The 18408-nt window shown below is 44.4% G+C and overlaps 1 protein-coding gene across 5 annotated transcripts in view; it reads right to left on the reverse strand.

The window, feature by feature from the left end:
- Positions 1-6905: 6905 nt before the first annotated feature.
- The window catches only part of LOC119442190 (calcitonin gene-related peptide type 1 receptor), a 335667-nt gene continuing 324164 nt past the window's right edge, over positions 6906-18408 (reverse strand). For 4 of the 5 annotated variants that reach the window (XM_049661951.1, XM_049661950.1, XM_037706967.2 and 1 more), the window contains 4 exons: positions 15449-15534; positions 14403-14538; positions 11365-11406; positions 6906-7295 (listed from right to left, as the gene is read on the reverse strand). In XM_049661951.1, coding sequence (XP_049517908.1) covers positions 7083-7295; positions 11365-11406; positions 14403-14538; positions 15449-15534 — 477 coding nt within the window. In that variant the 3' untranslated portion in view covers positions 6906-7082. Of the gene's footprint in view, positions 7296-9034; positions 9247-11364; positions 11407-14402; positions 14539-15448; positions 15535-18408 lie in introns of all 5 variants that reach the window. The other variant, XR_007465673.1, reaches the window with a different exon arrangement.

Raw genomic sequence — 18408 nt, forward strand, 5'->3', positions numbered from 1 at the left:
GAAAATTATGTAATATTTCTGGCGCGGCTGTGCACTACCTCCGGGATCAGCCCAAGCAAGAGGCCGCGTTTCTACCACAAAGCTCGTCTTCGTGCATAGCGTTTGCCGCCATCGTCTCCCGGTGAACATTACGGTTACGTAAGCTGCAGTTCCCGGGAATCGTGAGAAGCAGTCGGGGATCTTTAAATACTATCGCGTTCCACCCTTAAAGGCCATGCTTAAGCGTCATCCAATTTTTTATTTGGCTCTTTTCTCTGTTTTCGTGGTTCGCCGGTGGTCGGTCGGTGGTCGATGGTCGGACTTGGAAAAGGAAAACGTTCGCTCTCTGTCTTGCTGTAGCTCTCTCTGTCATGTTCGCTCGCTCGTTCGCTCGTTCGTTCCTTCATTCGGGTTATTCGCTTACATTGATAATCATATCGCCGATCATTTCCGCACAATGTGCATGTGCATTTTTTTTTGCTCTCTGTGCATTTGCTTTTTAAAGTGAATAGCTTTCTTTGCTGGGCCTGCGCCCGTTTTCGTGGTTGGTCGGTGGTCGGATCGACTCAGCAAGAAAAACTTCGTTCGTTCGTTCGTTCGTTCGGTCGTTCGATCGCTCTTTCGTTCGTTCTTTATTTCGTTAGTTCGTTCGGGCTATTGACATGCATTGAGAATCATCGTAGAATGCTTCGATACAATCATTTTTAAATTTTATGTCTCCCCTTGTCCAGGGTAGCAAACTGGATGTTTGCCTTCCGACGAGCCTCCTTGCCCTTCACATCTCATTCATCTCTTTTCTCTATGTCGTTTACAATATCTTGACGTCGCATTGCGATGTGTGGTGACAGATGATTCACTGATGGTTCCTTTCACAAGTATTGCAGACTTATTATTCAATCCACGGAGGATCCGTCAGGAAACGAGGGGACTCCGCCTGGAGAAAGAATCTTTTTTCTGTTTGTCGGCATTTTGTGATGCCACACCGACTTATCGACCGACCCATTGAAGGAAGGCACTACATCTCATAGATCGGCTATCACTATTAAGATAAGGAATAGTGACGCAATATCATGTACACGCAGTCAGGTTCATTTAATTGCGGCACATTGCAAGCATTGGTTTGTAACTATATATAAGCAGAACACCTTTATGGCGAAACGAGAGTTGGCGTTGCCGAAGAGAACTAAAGGAAAGGCACGAACGCAAATTTCACGTATTGCGCGCACGCACGCAAGCACTCACACAGAGAGAGAGAGAAAGAAAAGACCAGTATATAGGACGACTAATGTGCTTAACTCGCAGATCTTATCTGTATAAGTGCCAGGACGTTGCAGGGAATTAATTCAAGTGAGTTTATTAGACAGCTTACTAAAATATTTACTAGGAATCGCAAGCCTCTGGGAGCCTTTGTGGGCCGACCGGGCAGTGTTGCCGGCGAAGTCGTTGCAAATGATGCTACAATGACCCGGAAGCCACTGAAAGATGATGTCGTGTCTTTTTCCGCAGAGCACGGTGGTTCATTTTCCTTAAGATACTTCCTGTTCGTATGCTGGAAGCTGTGACGAGCTACTTTAGAGTCACAAAATAGGACTCATTTGTGCCGGCTCATCGGTGACATAGTTCAAAGTGCCACGGAGGGCTACAAGTTAGGACGCCGTAGATATAGTATCGGTGACTCCTTGGATTTAATTGTGACCTGCTAAGCTGGAATACAAAAAAAAAGTCGCAGTTCACCCGAAAGGCGAAGCATCGATTGCGACAGCAAATTAGTAGAGAGCTGTACGAGGCAATGATAGTAGTTGAATGGGCCGTATAAAGTTGTAAATATTCGCTCACTAACTAAATAGACGCGCATTCCTCGCACGCTTTCACTCGCACATACAGCATACAGCGCGCGGCGACGATTTTATCGCCCTTGGACTTTATACGGAACGTCACGGCGACGACGAAGGCGACGACGACGACGGTGACGCTGACGGCAGAAATCCGCTTGGAGTGTACATATAATTGCTATCGCAATAAAAACTGGGAAATAAATAGATGAGAAAAGACAAAGTCCTATAAAGGCCATGTTTTTTGAGGTTGACTGCACTGTACAACCACCTGTAGCTGTCACTTGACATTCTTCTGCGAATGTGCTCACGCTGACTAGCTGTTTCTTATTCTTTTCTTTTTCTTACCGGTTGTTAAAACACATTTATGAGTCGAAGGGGTGCCACTGGTAATGTACACTTGAAATAAAAAGCACCACTCGAATAACACACATACAGGCGTAGTCGTTCTTGGAGTTTGTGCCTGTAAATTCGTGCCTTTTTAAAAATTTTGAATTGCCGCACTTTGTGGGCAAGAGAACGTGATGGGAAATGCCTCGTCTTGACCTTTTCGGCAGCCGCGCACAAATGAGACCAGAGTGAGGGTGTTTCAATGTACATTTTATTGAGTTTGAGAATAGCAGCACAACAACGACTAGGAGTGAAATTACGAGTGAATAAAACCTTGAAATGGTAGAGCCATACTGCTGTACATCACTTACGAACGGGCATCCTAGAGCTGAGAGAGAGAGATAAGTTGAATGGGGGATTCGTTTAGAAGAAGGTACATTCGTCGAGTATCGCCATTCAGAAAGTCTGCCGACTCTCTTTGAGAGAAAAGTGGTCATAATTAATAATAAATATCACAGCGCAGTAATTCGTCAGGACCAAGTAGGACAGGAACATGTTGTTTGGCTTTAAGGCTGCGGAGTTTCTTAATTTACCAGAATGGATTGACTTCAGCAGGTTTGTGTTGTTGAGCTGTGCTCATACACAGTGCTAAGGTGATGCCGAAGGCTGAGCTGGCATAACGTTAAAATTCAACTATTATATTGAAATGCTGCTATTCGACCGAAACAAAAAAGACATAAAGAAACGAGCAGACGACGAGTGTCATGTACCACATTAAACAAGAAACAGGTAGCTTTATTACCCTGTGTAAGTGTCAAAGTTAAGCCGCGGTATGCTTATCTTTCACGCGTATAACTGGTAAGATAACAGCCAGGATCGTACTCAGTGTACTCATAAACATCGCAGAACGCGTAACAGCAGAAATTGAACCCACCCAGGAAAACGCGTCTTAACAGGATCTTACAGCAGCTTTGAAAGTTTCGTATAACGTTTCTATACTCAGCCTGGCAAGAGCGCCCAACATTTCAGGAGGAAATGAGATTACAAACCAAGTGCAAATTGTCTGTCAATGACTAAGTTGTCATTTTTACAACTTTACACTCTCCCTAAAGGGTAGCTAATCGGTTGTTTTCTAGCGCATCCTTTATAAGTAAGGAAAAAAAAGTTGATTATATCTACAACATCAGCGTCGTGCTGAACTTCGGGCCATTACACGCGCACGTCGTGGAAAACGTTAAGAAGCGAAAAAACAAACCGTGCGACAAGGGTCCAAGACTATAGGCTAAACCGTGGGGTGTGCCTGGTATAGTGGAGAGGATGATATTGTTTTGTATTGCAGGTGCCGTCGTTAAATGCCGTGTCGTAGGAATCGCTTTATGTAATGACGTAGGACACTGGGCGCGACTATACTAAGCGACTAAGATGCCAGCGGAGACTCGGACAGGACCATGGAAGCTATAGGGAACACAGATAAAGATTGCTCTAGAAAACTTGGGATGCCAACTTGTAAGCCTTCAAAAAAAAATTCGTGGGAGAGAAAGGGAACAGTTGAGTGAGAGACGGGCTGCGAATGGTACGTATTGCAGAGCGTAATACGAGTGCTGCATAACCGCTCTCTCTTCGAGACAATTTACAACCAACTAACTACATCGTGACATTGATAGAACAGGGTACAACATCTTGAAAGACCACTGAACAAACACTCATGATACGCTTACCTATACAGATATATTCTCACACAACGGCGCTCAGCAACGTGTATAATGCTTAAATTTGCTGACGTAAAGATCAAGAAAAAAAAAAGAAAAACCAAGCACTCAGCCGTGTTTTATTTATGTTAGTATCTTTTCCAAAATACTTCGTTTACAGTATCGCATAGTTGTGGTATGATTCAAAATGCTCCCAGCTTAAAAAAAAATGTAAGAAGAACATTTGGGGTACAATTTATATTTACGACCCTTATCTATCCGAAGGAATGCAGCAGTAAGCTGGAGAATATCAACAAAACCTTTCAAGCGCTCAAATAGGGCTCGCCCTGCGGCAACAAGAGGGAAGTAATAGCTATTAAGCGGACGATAAGGCTGGAAATGTATGCTCTTATGTTTGCTCCTTTCGTAACTAAGTTCATTAGATACATTTTCGCCAGTCAGCATATACCTGGTGTGTCGTTTTAGACTGCGCAGAATGAATAAATAAATAAGAAATAAAGGATTGCCTGCGTCAGATAGTACAGTCGTAGTCCTTGAGCTGGATCACTCTAAGCGGTGGACATTACTTGCAAAATAAGTTGAGGGGAATAATTGAATAAACAACAATCTCACTAATGAAGTGTTAAGTAATTAGCTTACGACACATCTTGTAATTTGGGCATTGTAGGCGGTGAGTTCGCAAGACATGTCCACTTGGAACGAATTCTCAGGATGACACTAGTTTCGAGATATTCGTATACGCAAAGTGTGCGACTAAATACATTGGCGTTGCAGCTACTTTTTGGCTTCAATGCATATAAAGGCGTCTTGTTAAAAAAATTTAAGTTGAACAACTGTGCTGTAAGTTTGACGGTGAATATCTCGAACCGGTGCCACCCTCTGAATTCGTTCTAAGTGAATGCCTGCAAATTCAGCAGCTACAATTCGTTAATTGAAATATGTGCAGTATAGTAATTATTTAAAACTTGACTAATTCTTATTATTTAGTCGGTCATGCATTTGCCTTTATTTAAAATGTAATATCCGCCGTTTCGAGCAGTTCAGTTCAAGGAATAGAAGCCTGTTATCTGCCACAAACAATCAAGAAATTTCTATTTAGGCTAGAAAAAAAAAGAGACGCTGAGATATTTTCATTATACTAATTTCACAGGCTTGAATGAATGATGGAGCTCACAGTAATAGGTGACACGCCTAACAAAACAATGAAAGCTCGCATGTAGGAACCTTTAATCTATGTCTTCAGTCGGAAGCCGGACGTTGATTGCTGAACTTGTCAGGGCGTAATGCAAGGTTATCATAATGTTGGGCCTACTAACGGAAAAGCGAGAAAAGCCTGTGACATCTTATCACGCGCTGCTTGCCTTCTTTCGTAAACGAAGCTAAACGAAGCGGCCTTCCGCTACCCTCACTTGCGGCAAGTTTCATCAAACAACACACACAAAAGGGAAGAAAACAAAAGAAAGAAAAAAGAGCAATGGATCTTGGCCACAACCTTTAACAGCTTGCTAAACAATGTATCTATTATTTCTGTCTCCGAAGCCACCTCAATATCGATTGCACATTCTTCAAAGTTCGTAACCTCATAGAAGAACGGTCACAAAAACGTAAACGTAAAAGGCAAGAGAATCGTTCGTATCTCTTCCCTCGTATGTGTGTTTCGTTTCGTTCGTCTTAAGTCTACGGGCTCATTTATTTTTTGCCCTTGTTCTTCTATGACTTAAATGCACCAACTCTTCCCACAAGAAGTTCCACTATGATTCAGTAAATTCACAAGGAAATATATGGACGATGGTCAGTTCTAGCGACGTATTCTGGTATGCGGAACTCCATAGGAGCGAAGGGAGGGTGACAACAGTGTTGCTGGGATGTTCTGAATATTATTGGTATAGTTATATTATACACAGGACGAATAAAACGTGAGAAAGCCATATGTGCGTTCCAAAAAATATCCTTATCTGCCGCACAAAACACGTACTTCGTCAGATTATTCACACGCAGAGGTGTCGATGACGTGAGGTAATATGATACCCTCAGCACACAGACAGCTCCGTCGACAGCGAAGTGGCGAAAACGCAACCTCACGTGCACCATCATTATCGTTCATTCTTGTCAGCTCGATCTTCTCAGCAGTGGCAATTATGCTAGCTATAGATGGTGAAGAGATTTACAGTGCTAACTTATTTCTAGACAGAGTTACGCATTCTCTGTGTCCTGAGTGTTGCTGCGAGTATTGTTGTCTTCAGCTCATCGGCTGCGTCAGGTGAACGCTGAACGTGGGCTGAGCGAGTAATTATGAACAAGTGATGAGTAATAATTCGGTTAATTTAACGTAAATGCTCGAACGAATTTCCCCGGTGTTGCACACAATCCACGATGCTACCAACGTCTCCAATCTGCGTCACGTTTCGTTTCCACATGCACCGAGTCCGTTTGTCAATAGGAAGAGAGAAAAAGTTTGACGCTTAAACGTATGAGAATGCATTTGAGATGGAAACAGTTTAGCGCCTTCTTTCTTTTTGTTTTGAACGAGCATTGTCTGCAGCTCCTCAAAAAGTATTTGAGTGCATTCACCATGTGTACAGTGTTCCTGATTCAGGCAGCACAACCAGCAATCCCCTCATCACCAGGGCGTTAAAAAAAACTGTCCGAAAGAAACTCGCAAGTCTCTTTGGCACACATGTCTGCATCAACACGGATACCTTAAGAAACAGAATTACATTTTGTCTCATACGGCAGTCAGCAGTCAGCGTACGTCTGAAGCAACATGGCCGCACCACACAAACTAAGTGACAACGTTGCGCTTGGCGTTATTCGATGTCGCCGATAAGCACATCTTCGAAGGAGCACGACCACGCAGTCAGCACAATGGGACGGCGTTGGGTTCAGTTCCATAGTATAACTGGTCACAGCGACGTCTGCATGAACATATCCTCCATCATAAGTGGCGATGTTCCGTCTCGTTTCACGTGGCTTGGCTTCACTGGGGGCACGCCTTATATATATATATATATATATATATATATATATATATATATATATATATATATAGTATAAGTCTACGGCCCCTTGACGAAAAGGCGTTGCACTCCGTTCCCGATGACGCGACCACCAGAAAGACAATGTCTGTGTTCGTTAAACAGTAGGATGGGGCAATGGCGAGAAACAGAGCACCGACTTGGCTGCTGCCGGATAGTTTATACGGTTGCAGCGCTCGACACTGAAAGAAGGCGGCTCAGTTCAAGGGCTGTTCTTCGGGTGCAGTGTCGCCGTTGCGTACGCCGCTGTACTTCTTGACGGAGCCGTTGTTGGGGTTGAGTGAGTCGCCAAGCGATGTGACGTGCGTTGACACGGACATGCGGGTCATGGCGAGGCTGTTGCCCCTGCGGCTTGAGAAGCCCCGCTGTAGCCGGTAGCGACCGTACGAGCGCCTCAACAGGTACAGCACCTGTGGAGGAATAAGTCGAAAGAAAAGGGGACATCACCTACAGACATTACAAGAAATATGGCATAAGTGAAATATGGGGTGCTTATAATACACTTGAGATTCATGCAGGCTGCTTGGTCGTACATAAGTGGTGAAGTATGCTTTTAAGCGAAAAGAAGGACTACGCAGTGCGGGTATTAACGCTGCAAATTATGTTGAACGTATTAAACTTGCAATAAGAGTGAGCGCCGGGAGCATAGAGAACAAAACGACGATTATTATTGCGGGTTGGCCTTTGTAAGAGCATCTATAGGCCTTGAAAACATATCCTTTAGCATGCAAGTAGCCAAGTAAGAACACCGATGCGCTCAGACAGGGGGACACTTTAGAGAAACTGCAAGCTTTTAAACTAGAACACCAACCAGGCAACAGCGCCATTTCGTTTCAGTCAACACAGAAAGGGTGAAAAAAAAAACATGGCATTGTTGGACCATGATTAGGAGAAAGGTGTTTAATGCGAGGAGCGTCTACAGGAAAATGCGATAGCAAGGGTGTGTGCTGGCGGCTTGAAAACTAACCTAAGCATTAATGCCGCTGCAAGTTGTTGCACGAGAAATATGGCAGACTACTCGATGAGAAAGAAAGTCAATCGACTTAGGCATTAGTGATTTGACAAGCCAGTGGCATGAAGTGAAGATTTTGGGCGAAACGGTTTAACTTCGTCTGACACTCTGCTCGGTATTCAATGCACTTAATCACATTTTGGGATCTGGTGCGAGCGTGAATAGTGAATCTCACACATGAAACAGACGTTGGACTAAAACGGTCTTGAAGACAGTGATTGCAAGAAACCTAACTTCATCTGCGGATTCCAACTGTCGCCATTATGTCCTTTTTTATATGCGCTTTAAGATTTAAATGTATGCAGTTCTGCACGCACGCTGAAATCTGCAGCCACATTAGAAACTCTACACCTAGGCTAGAGTGTTCTAGGTCACTCTACCTAGGCCAAACCGTGCTTGGTTAGTCCGCAGTTTAAGTGTTGCCCGCTTTGAGTGCACTACGAAAATGCCGCACACTGCATCTGTGGCGCCATTATAAAACCACATTTGTAGTCAAGACGGCGACTTGTAAAGAAAAGCATGCAAGAATAAGAAACCCTTTTCCCGGTGTCAACGTTTGGACGCGTGGTGTTATCTCTTCAGATGCACGTGCGCGTGTGTCAGCGTATGTCTCATAAGAGCTAACAGGGAAAAGGCATTAGGCGGCTTCTCCACTGTGCCAACGTTTCGACGAGGCCACTTGTCATCGTTCTCTTGTCGAAATGGAGGCACCAGGTTGATGCGTTCGCCCTCCGTTATTCTCTTTTAGTTGCGTTAATTCAGGCGCACAGTTTCGTAGTACCGTTTGACCTACGTCGTATTTCATGTATGTCTGACAGTCGTCGTTGCCCACGGCGTCTGCCAGACATCCACTGCAATCTAAGGTGGGAAAATGGGTACTCGAAAAAATGGGCACGGACTAGACCGCTTGTAGAGACATCAACGCCTGTCACTGACAGCGTCCTGGCGCGGCCTAATTCCCGCGTAGCCGTGGACATAGCAAGGTGCCAGAAACTCAGAAAAGCTCAAGCTCCTCGTTCCATTTCAAGGAAATGGGGGGAAAAGACCGGAAATGGGAGAGTTGGGGGTCGGGGAGGGGGGGGGGGGGGGAGACCAGACAGGCACCGACTGAAAGAAGGCAAGCGGTATTTCACTCACGGGGCACGGCAGAGAGACATGGACAACGCCGTGCACGTTTCGCCGGCAGCAGCGACGTCCTGTCGGCGACGGGACGGAGGGCAAGCAATGCTGAGGCCCCCCACTCAGCAAGCTAGGACCTGGGTGCGCGTAGAACGCCGCCGGTCGCTCGCCCTGGCCAGTGAAGACTCCAATTTCACGAGCTCGATGGACCGCGTGATTTGGCCCTGAATCTGTCGGGTGGACGGTAGCAACAGCGCGTTAGGACACGGCAATGCAACGCGCTCTTTTATCTCGATTTCACAATACGTGACTCGGTGGATGCCGTGACAGGAAATACGCTTCGCATTTACCATTCTCATCAGTATGTCGGCGTGCACTCCAAATGTGGCGGGTAAGAGTAGATTGAGTGAACGAAAAGTGACACATCCACCGAGAGCCTCAATGAACGTCGGCAGATGGTTCGTTGCTACGTGTCTTCAAAAGGCCTCCACCTGTGTTCAGTGTTTGGAGAACGGCTTGAAATTTCAGTGGCTTGGCCTGCAGCCTTTGCAGGATATTTCTCCTAATTCCAGCAATGCGGGAAGACGAGCTAGCTAGGCAGCGTCACACATGCGGCGTGTTACTTCGAGGTGATCGATGAACCGTGTAACTTGTGGGCCTCAAGACAGTGGAGAAAAAAAAATGTTTCTTTACAAGTGCGCGGAAAGCCTGCAGCAATTTGTGACCCGCTGTCCCTAAAGAAAATATAAGATCAAAATTTGCTAAAATTTAGCCTTTTATAGGCAAGATTGCAAGTAAGTTATAAGGTTAATTCTCTATTAATTATGGCCGTTTCTGTGCTTTGCAGGCACATTGTGGATGATAGCTAACGACAGAATGTTTTGCGAAAGTGCTGCCAAATCGTACTGCTCTTAGAGTCGCCGCGTAGAACTTTTATTCATGCCCGTTCTTCAGGAGTATCTTGAAAATAAAGTACGAAATGGCGCTGTTGGGAGGTGGTGGTCATGCGACTGGTGCTACAGCTGACCTTGTGCACGCTTTCAACCTTGCGTTCTAATTAGCTACGGTGATAATTTGCGGAGAGCTTTTTGGTAGAACTCGATAACTTATGTCGAGATATAAAGCGCATAATTATCAAAGATTTAAGACACGCGTTCTAGACGCGAAGCCGAATATCCTCTGGCATAAACCAGATTAAATAAAACGCTGCTATACAAGACTACGTCTCCTCAAATAAATTTTGATTCTGGCAGCAAAATATGAAGTATGAAACAAGCAGGTGCGAAAAAAAATGAATGCGGTGCGCATGCTGCAGCCTGTTTAACAGAAAAAGGGGCAAAGGGAAAGAAGGAATATAATAAAGAACTGCATGGACATCTATTTAATCTAAGTGCTTTCAGACGGTGTAGAAAACTGTGAGTGACAACACGGCCAGTGAACATAATTTTTATGACCAAACTTGTTTCAAAACTATCGTCACATATTTTAGAACTCACACCACGCATTCGTTTTCGACAAATGTGTCCCTTCCGAAGCGTATAGGAGCTGCTGATGCGCATATCTTTCCTCCTGAATTCGCCTGCCTTCATGCAGCGGTAATGTTGGAAATACACACTATGGTAAAGTGGGGGAGTGTGCTGCACTCTGTATGATATTTAGATAGCAATTATTTTCCAGATCTTTCAATTACGAATATCTAATGAACCAGTATAGCCTCCCGAAGGCCAGTCTTCGGTAAACCTGACGAAACTTTGAGAAGGGGGAGGGGCCTCTAGTTCATTCATAACAAAAATGTAGGGGGTAAACTACTACGCCTTTTCTTTTTCACACGACGAACTCGACTAATACGATAACGATGCAAGTAATCATTATTTTGCCGTCTCTACCAGCAATCTGTTTCAGCATTGAGATATTCTTCGTCAGGGAACGTTCTTCCTTTAAAGTACAGCTAGCTCTCTGTTAGAAATCTATACATTAGTAACCAATGACACACGTGGTGAGAGGACGTACAAAGGTGCCGATTAAGGTTGCACAAACAAATATTTCTGTTTTAGAAAAGTATGCGTAGTTAGGTTCGTTCATGCGGCCTACTCAAATGCGAATTTTCATGTTTAGTAATTCTAAATAAAACAGCAACTGTGGCTCTGTTGAATGCCCAGTGTTTGCAACTATATACATGTTTCTGCCGTTAATAAATATTTTTATTATTCACAATTTCATTACTGAACACAATTCCAGCATTTACATCTTTTCCCGTGAAAATAAGTTGTCCAGCCTTCAATCTACGAAACCACCATTAGATAACCTTTTTTTGACAGTAGGTGGTCTAATGGAGAAGCGCTGCTTACCTCTCCGTTGAGATAACAGAATATCACAGCCACGAAAAATCCCTGCAAGAAAAAGAAAATCAGCTTTGAGCCAGCAAATCTCGACGTAGTTTTCTGTTACGAAGCAGTGAAATACACAGGCGCCCATCTTCACCTTTGAAAACATTCTCTGCGCATCAACGGGCATACAAATTGGTTGAATCCAGTCCATATCTGATGGAAATTAAACCAAGTAGCCTGCGAAATGTAATGAATGGTCCCAGAAAAATAAAAGTTATTATTCCATTCATAACCGATTAAGCCGTACGTTGTTATGCTGGTAAGGATTCGAGGCCAACAAAGTATCGACATTTTAATTATGGCGGACCGGTCTAGACCATGTGGCCCTGCGAACTCAGCCATCTGAACTGGCCACAGCTTTCGCTATCCCTTTCACGGACGCCCATGTCATCAATGTTATTTGACCTATAGTCGACACATGAACATGGATTGGAAGCTCTAATTACACTCAGCATTAGCTTAACGGCGCATCACTGTCAAACGCAAGGAGCTCGAAAAGCAAACAGAAGTCAGACTAAGCTCTACAAAGACTGGGACAGCACAGGTGCTTTGCCACGTCCTATTCTATACCTTTCTTTCTGCGTTGAAGTCCATTGTGAACGGTTTACTTTGACCAACATTTACGCTGTCAAATGTTTTCGCCCTGGAATCATGGAACTAAAGAGTAAGTGGAGAGAGTGGTTCGACGTGAGAAGTCATTAAATAATATGCATACTACCCGGCGTAGTCGTAGCGTGGCTATGCCATTCAGCTGCTGAGAACGAGGCCAGGAATTCGATTCCAGGTTTCGCTGGCTGTGTTGCTGTAGAGGCCGAGTGCAAAAGCACTCGCCTGCCGGTATTTTGGTGCATATTAAGAAAAACAAAACGCAATAACGTTACATTCATTCTCAGGTCTTCATTGCGGCGCCTCAAATGACTTCGTATTGCTTTGAGAGTAAAATACGGCCGCTGTATTTTTTTATGTATACGGAGCAAGCGCCAGCAAATATGGTGATAAGGGTCGCACTTGGAACCACAAATATTCACATTCTCTCCGACTTTGTTCCCTGACACGTCATCAGTATACTGACAGGTAGAGTCTCCTGGCTTTTCTTGGCAAACATTTGTGAATAGAAATGGCCATGTGAGCGGATTAGGAAGTTCAAGTAGGCGGGGAAGAAAGTTTCTCCGTCGTTTTGCCCACATATACAAATAGAACTTCAAGCATAGCCAATGAATCGCCTGCTCAGCTGTGTGATTTAGCACGAGAAAACATTTTTTTATTTTACAAGAACTAAAGCGTACGGTAAACATAAAAGCAAGAGTCAACGAGGGATATTTTTTCCCGTTACGTATTATGTAGCAGTCGCCTTATGGGAGAACAACCATAAATGGGCCGAAGATCCTGTAGTTTGAGGCATGACCTTCGTCTAGCTGGATGGATTTTGTGGAAAGGATGAACGCTCGTTTCACCGGCACTCGCGCAGTGACCCTCAATGAAGCCGTGTATGACGTAGTGTGTGTGTGACTGTGCAGGGGGCCATGTGTGACGATAGTGTGTGACATCACGAAGCAACCGGCAATTAATGGTGGTGCGTCGCAAACAGTGGGCATTGAAGCAGCCTCTCTTCCGTCGTAACAGATCGTTTTCTTAGTGGTGTGATGGCGAGCAGACATAATATATATCCATACAAATGACAGACAAAGTGATGCATACACGATGAACAAAGGAGTTTCGCAAGGAAGCACGAAGACCACTTCTCTTCCATGCCGCAATAAGCGACTATTAAAGGGAACGGGGCATAAACATATCTTACGCCAGATTGGTGGTCCTACCCATTCACGAGAAAGTTAGAAATTTTGTTCTTACAACAGAGGGTCATCGGTTCAAGCCAGTGCGGAAACATTGTTTTCTCGGCGTGACATTAGACCACCAGATTCGATGGACTTATCATCTCATCACGGTGGAGGACCAAATTAATTGCATTATAAATGTTTTTTCCGTAGAATCGCAGGCAGGAAAAGGGGTGGAACAACTGAATCCCTGCTCCACTTTCAGTCAACAGTTGTCCGCCAGAGAATTGCTTACTCCGCCCCTGCATTGCACAAATTATCTGCAACGTCTCTTCACCGACTACAGCTGTTACAGACTCAGAGTTTACGAGCGTGTCTAGGAGTCCCACAAGCTACATACAGTCACCTCACTAGTGCAGAAGCGCGGGAAGCTACATAATACCGTAATTTGCAGCCTGCCAACATGCCGGCAACTCTTCAAACTTTCTACTCAGCATTTTGCGAACCTACTTCTTTCAATGGCTTCTTTCACGCTACTCATAGAGGGCAGGTAGGATAAGAACTACAATCAACATAGATCCTCACGACCTTTCTTAGCCCCAAAATGACTGGGTCCGTGGTCATCGAAAACAACACAGCGTAAAGCATTCAACGCACTCGAACATTTCTTCGAAGACAGGCATCCTTAACGAGTTCCAGACGCCGCACTGAATAGTAACGACAATGTAACCACAAGTTCCTTCCACTATTTTTATTTTTGTGCGCTTGTATATTATGTGTGTCATAATCTATGTTCTTTCTTTATTACATTCTGACGCTCGCTTTTAACTGTCGTATCTCTGTGCGTTCATTATTTCATCAGTGCATCTTCCTCATCTGTTCATCTGCTGATCCCGCACTGCACCGTGGCCGCATGTATGTGTTTGTGACTCGGCATAGGCGTATATGTACGAACTCAGCGTGGTGCTACTTGTCGTCGCCTTTTCGCCTTTTATCTCAGCATATTCAAGTGCGTATGGGACTGTGTGCCGTGGATCTTTGGCCCTAGGACGTTGTTTCTCTCCTTACAATATATTTTTTATATCGTTGTGATGCCTATGCGGAAAAGAGTAGCAGTCGCCATTATAGGGTAACTTTTATATTCATATCAATAAACAAAATGGTGATCAGTAATTCAAACGCTGTCAAAGCCCGCACGTATTAGAAACGTGGAACGTGCCGCACCTGCAGACCGTCGGATGCTTTGCTGATGTACTGGTAGATCTCCCAGGCTCCACAGTTAGCTGGGCTCCGGTATACCGTCATCAGAAAGTGCATGCCGAATAAGGGGAACAGCACCAGCACAGCACGTACGGCTTTCCTGCGGATTAACGAAATCGCATGGCATAGTCGTATACCCTAAGCCAGTACGCCCAAAAAACAAGAAAAAATACATTGGTACATTCGAGGGAGAGCGGAAAGGGGGATAGGGAGAGGCCGTCGATGGAACTGGGCGACAAGCACGCCTGCGTACGTGAAAACAAAACTAATTACACGTGATCGTGGGAAACGCGTATTTAGAAACATAGGAGGTATGAGTAAATGAGTATGTAGTAGCACAGAGGATCGTGTCGGTTCATTTGGAAGATGGAACATTCGCTATCGCACGCGCTTTGTCGATTTCGCTAATGCGAGCAACACCTGTGACTTTGCAATGAAGGGGACATTCGTTTGGCGAAACGGTGGCTGGCAACACAGCTGGTATAGTCGCAGTCTCGTAAATGAATTGCCGAGTATGGCTCAGAGAGGTTTTCGAAAAAAAAAATATAAGTGAAAGTGTTCCCTGAACACTCGTTTAGCGTCCGGAACTAGTGCTTTCCGTCAAAAAAAAAAGAAAGAAAGAAGAAAATAAACGTCTAATTGCAAGCGTGATAGGTATATCAATGTTGCATGTTTGTAAATTTGACGCTCTTTGGTAAAGGGAGAGGGGGCGCTCTATTTGCTAGTTAGGAACCGAACACCCTCATCAAACAAGAACAACTCGTTTCCTACAGAGCAGGGAAGGATATTCTACAGTATACACAATGAAGATCCGTCAACAATGTCAAAGCGAAATAATCCATGCGTTACACAACAATTTCGAAGTTTCGGCCAGGTACATCTTTGTTACTTCTTGAAATATTTTTGCGCACCTTTCCTTATTTCAAGAGATACACTTTGAATTCATTAGGATCTACGAATATACGAATCCCTTGTTTGGAAACTTAAAAAGAAATCGAGGAATAGCTTACCGAAACTGGCTAGGCTCGTTTGCGTGGGTACTCCTAAGCTTGGTGACAAGGACGCGGATGATGTTGCACAGAAAAACGAAGTTTGCCTGAAAAGGTCAAGGGAGAAAACAGCACAACAGTAAGGATCCCGAACTGTGGACCATTGCTTGGATAAAAATTTGAGAGAGAGTGTTAAAGGACGAGAGGTGAAGCAGTTTGGACAGCCAACCAATGGTGGTGGGAATGCTGTCTGAATCTATTTTATCTTAGCACTTGAGAAGGCAAGACGCGTTTATTGTTGTTCAAATAAGTGTAAACACATAAATTATATGTATCATAGTTTCATGGCTCGTACTGTAGTATATATATATATATATATATATATATATATATATATATATATATATATATATATATATATATACCACAGTCCATAACATAGCCACCATACAGCTCTTATGTCACGGACTATGTTCTACCGGATGTTTCACTTAACTTGAACCAAACTTTAAAAATAGCATGGTGCACCTGAGAAAGCTGCAACCAACGGGAGACTCGTAGTTCTAGTCGTCGACGATGACACTGCGCAAAAGTGCAGTGAAGTAATTATTTTCAAAATTGGTGACCTTTCTTCAAAGCCAGGAAAAAAAAAGAACCACGTGACACATTAACACAAGAAAACAACTTCGTTTATTCTTTCTGAGCACGCTTTACATCTTTTTAACTGCGACTTAGGCACCAAAACGAATACTTATAATTTCGTATACTTAAACTTAACTAGCTACCTAATGACACTTCAAAACAACAACACTGCAACAACGAAGAAGTCTATATTAACTCCCGATGACTTCGAGCAATATACCGTTGGTCTTGTTCTTCTAAGGTGTGCCATTATATTGTTAAAGTTAGGTTCCAGCTCCGTGAAACAGCGGGTATAGTACGTAAGTCTGACTTGGGCCCCAAAGTATGGGCGCCATACAGCCCATAACATACGGTATGGGCCCATAGCACTCTACCGTATGGGCCCATAGTGAAACTGAATACGTTCCAGAGTCCGTGACGAACGCGAACCATGACTGAACTTGGAATTTCAGTGCCTTTACTAGCTTGCAATTGGTAGGTGCTTTTATCGAGCAATGTTATCAAAATTGTTGACTTCATTCTTGCGGGAATGCAAACAGAGGCTGGCAAGGCTAGGCGGAGAACATAGAGTGTTGTGATGATGCTGCAGTTCGCGTACGCTTACTGCTTTCTGGAAATCATGGAATGCGGAAAGACCTGTTCTGATGCAGGCAATGCAAATCGCGATATGAAACTGTGCAGTACTACCGTTATAGTACTCAGTGCGGAGCTATTCAGCATACTGGATTAAAAGCGTCAAGATATAACCTCTATTAAAGACCTACCGACCAGTATGTCCACACCTTTATTTCGCAGATAGGTCGCAACAACATGTTATACAACAACATATTGTGTAACACAATCTCTGTCGTCATTTCATGTCAGTTAAAAGCGAAAGTGCAATCCGCGATATTATGCTGCCTGAATTTACGTTGAACTTGATGTGGTCCATAGAAGCCATCGAGAAACGCCTCACTTCCACACACAAGAGAGATCCCGGGTCGGCGGTATACCGAAAGCATGGAGGTGCTATTCTGAGAACAAAAGATTTATTGACCGCCTTGCCTTCCTCTGGGCATGCTCCGTGGTGTGCGATCTGTCAGTTCTTCATTTTCTTTTTCACAGAGCAGAACAGGGCAGTATCGCCGTACGTTGGCGTTCAGTTCAATATGCGGTCGGCTCTTGCACCTCAGGCATCCCAAAACAGAAAGGCGGGCCAGCCCCTAGGAGCGCTTAATTTTGGGCCGGATAGGCACGCGGCTATAATTTACTGCGGCCCACGTGTCCGGTAGCTCCGTGCCTGCGCGCAGAAGTGGTGTTCCTGTCGGTGAATATATATTGCGCATACGTGCTCGCCACACGCGGCAAGAACCAAGAGGCATCGCATTGTCACCAGGCAGGGCAGACCGCGCCCCATCGCGTCCAACGACGACATTGGGCCTGTATAGTTACCTTTAGCGTAGCGTAGTAGCGCATTTTCACGTGTATTACAGGCACAAAACTTCGAAGATAGTAAAGGAATGCTGTCGTAAGAAGGCCATATTTCATTCTCTTCTGCTTAAGATGACTGAGAAGTCAAAGCGATGCTGGAACCACGCTGTCTGATTCACGAACAGAGTGTAACTTCCTCTTTGCTTCGTGGAGACAACAGCCTAGTATGACATCACAAGACGGTGCCGGCACGTCGAGTGTTAGTTACGCTGTTGCTAAAAAGGGGATATAGCTCGTTTCGAATCACGAAGCACAGGTAAATGTACGAATATGTCGTAACTTTTTATTGTTATTTTCATTTGTAACTCTTGCTATCGAATATCTCTGGTTCTGGGAAGGCACAAGACGCTTGGTCCTACGTTTCGTGCTGCTGATGGTGTCGTAAATAATGCAGGCACTTAACTGCGTCTTTTTCATTGTTTTGTGAGCTACAATGCGTGCGTGTTCTGGAATAGTTTGCCAATGTTTGCCAGCATTTCTGCCCCTTTCCTGTTGTATCACGCTCCTGTCTGTAGCAGAAGGTTTGTAATTTTGAAAACGCGAAATGGCTGTGAAGAAATTGTTAAGATTTCATTTCATGCACGCTCAGGAATTCGGTGTTGTGGCTCGCAGTGAATTATCCGATACAAAATACTTCAAGAAAAAAAAAAAAACAGGCAAGTGTGCACTCGGTCGCGCACAGCTTAGGCACAGCGAAGCTTACTGGCTGCTACTGGTAGGTGTGAACTTGGTTGCTGCTGGGTCTTAAGTTGCTTTAATTTAACTACGCACGTAGGAAGGTATTCTCGAGCGATCATTTTCGGAGGCACCTTCCCTTTCGCGACATTTCGCATGACTAGCGCGGGACGTGTGGGCGCCTACGAGCGACA

This window comes from Dermacentor silvarum, chromosome 2, assembly GCF_013339745.2.
Source record: "Dermacentor silvarum isolate Dsil-2018 chromosome 2, BIME_Dsil_1.4, whole genome shotgun sequence".
Classification (NCBI taxonomy): Eukaryota; Metazoa; Arthropoda; class Arachnida; order Ixodida; family Ixodidae; genus Dermacentor; species Dermacentor silvarum.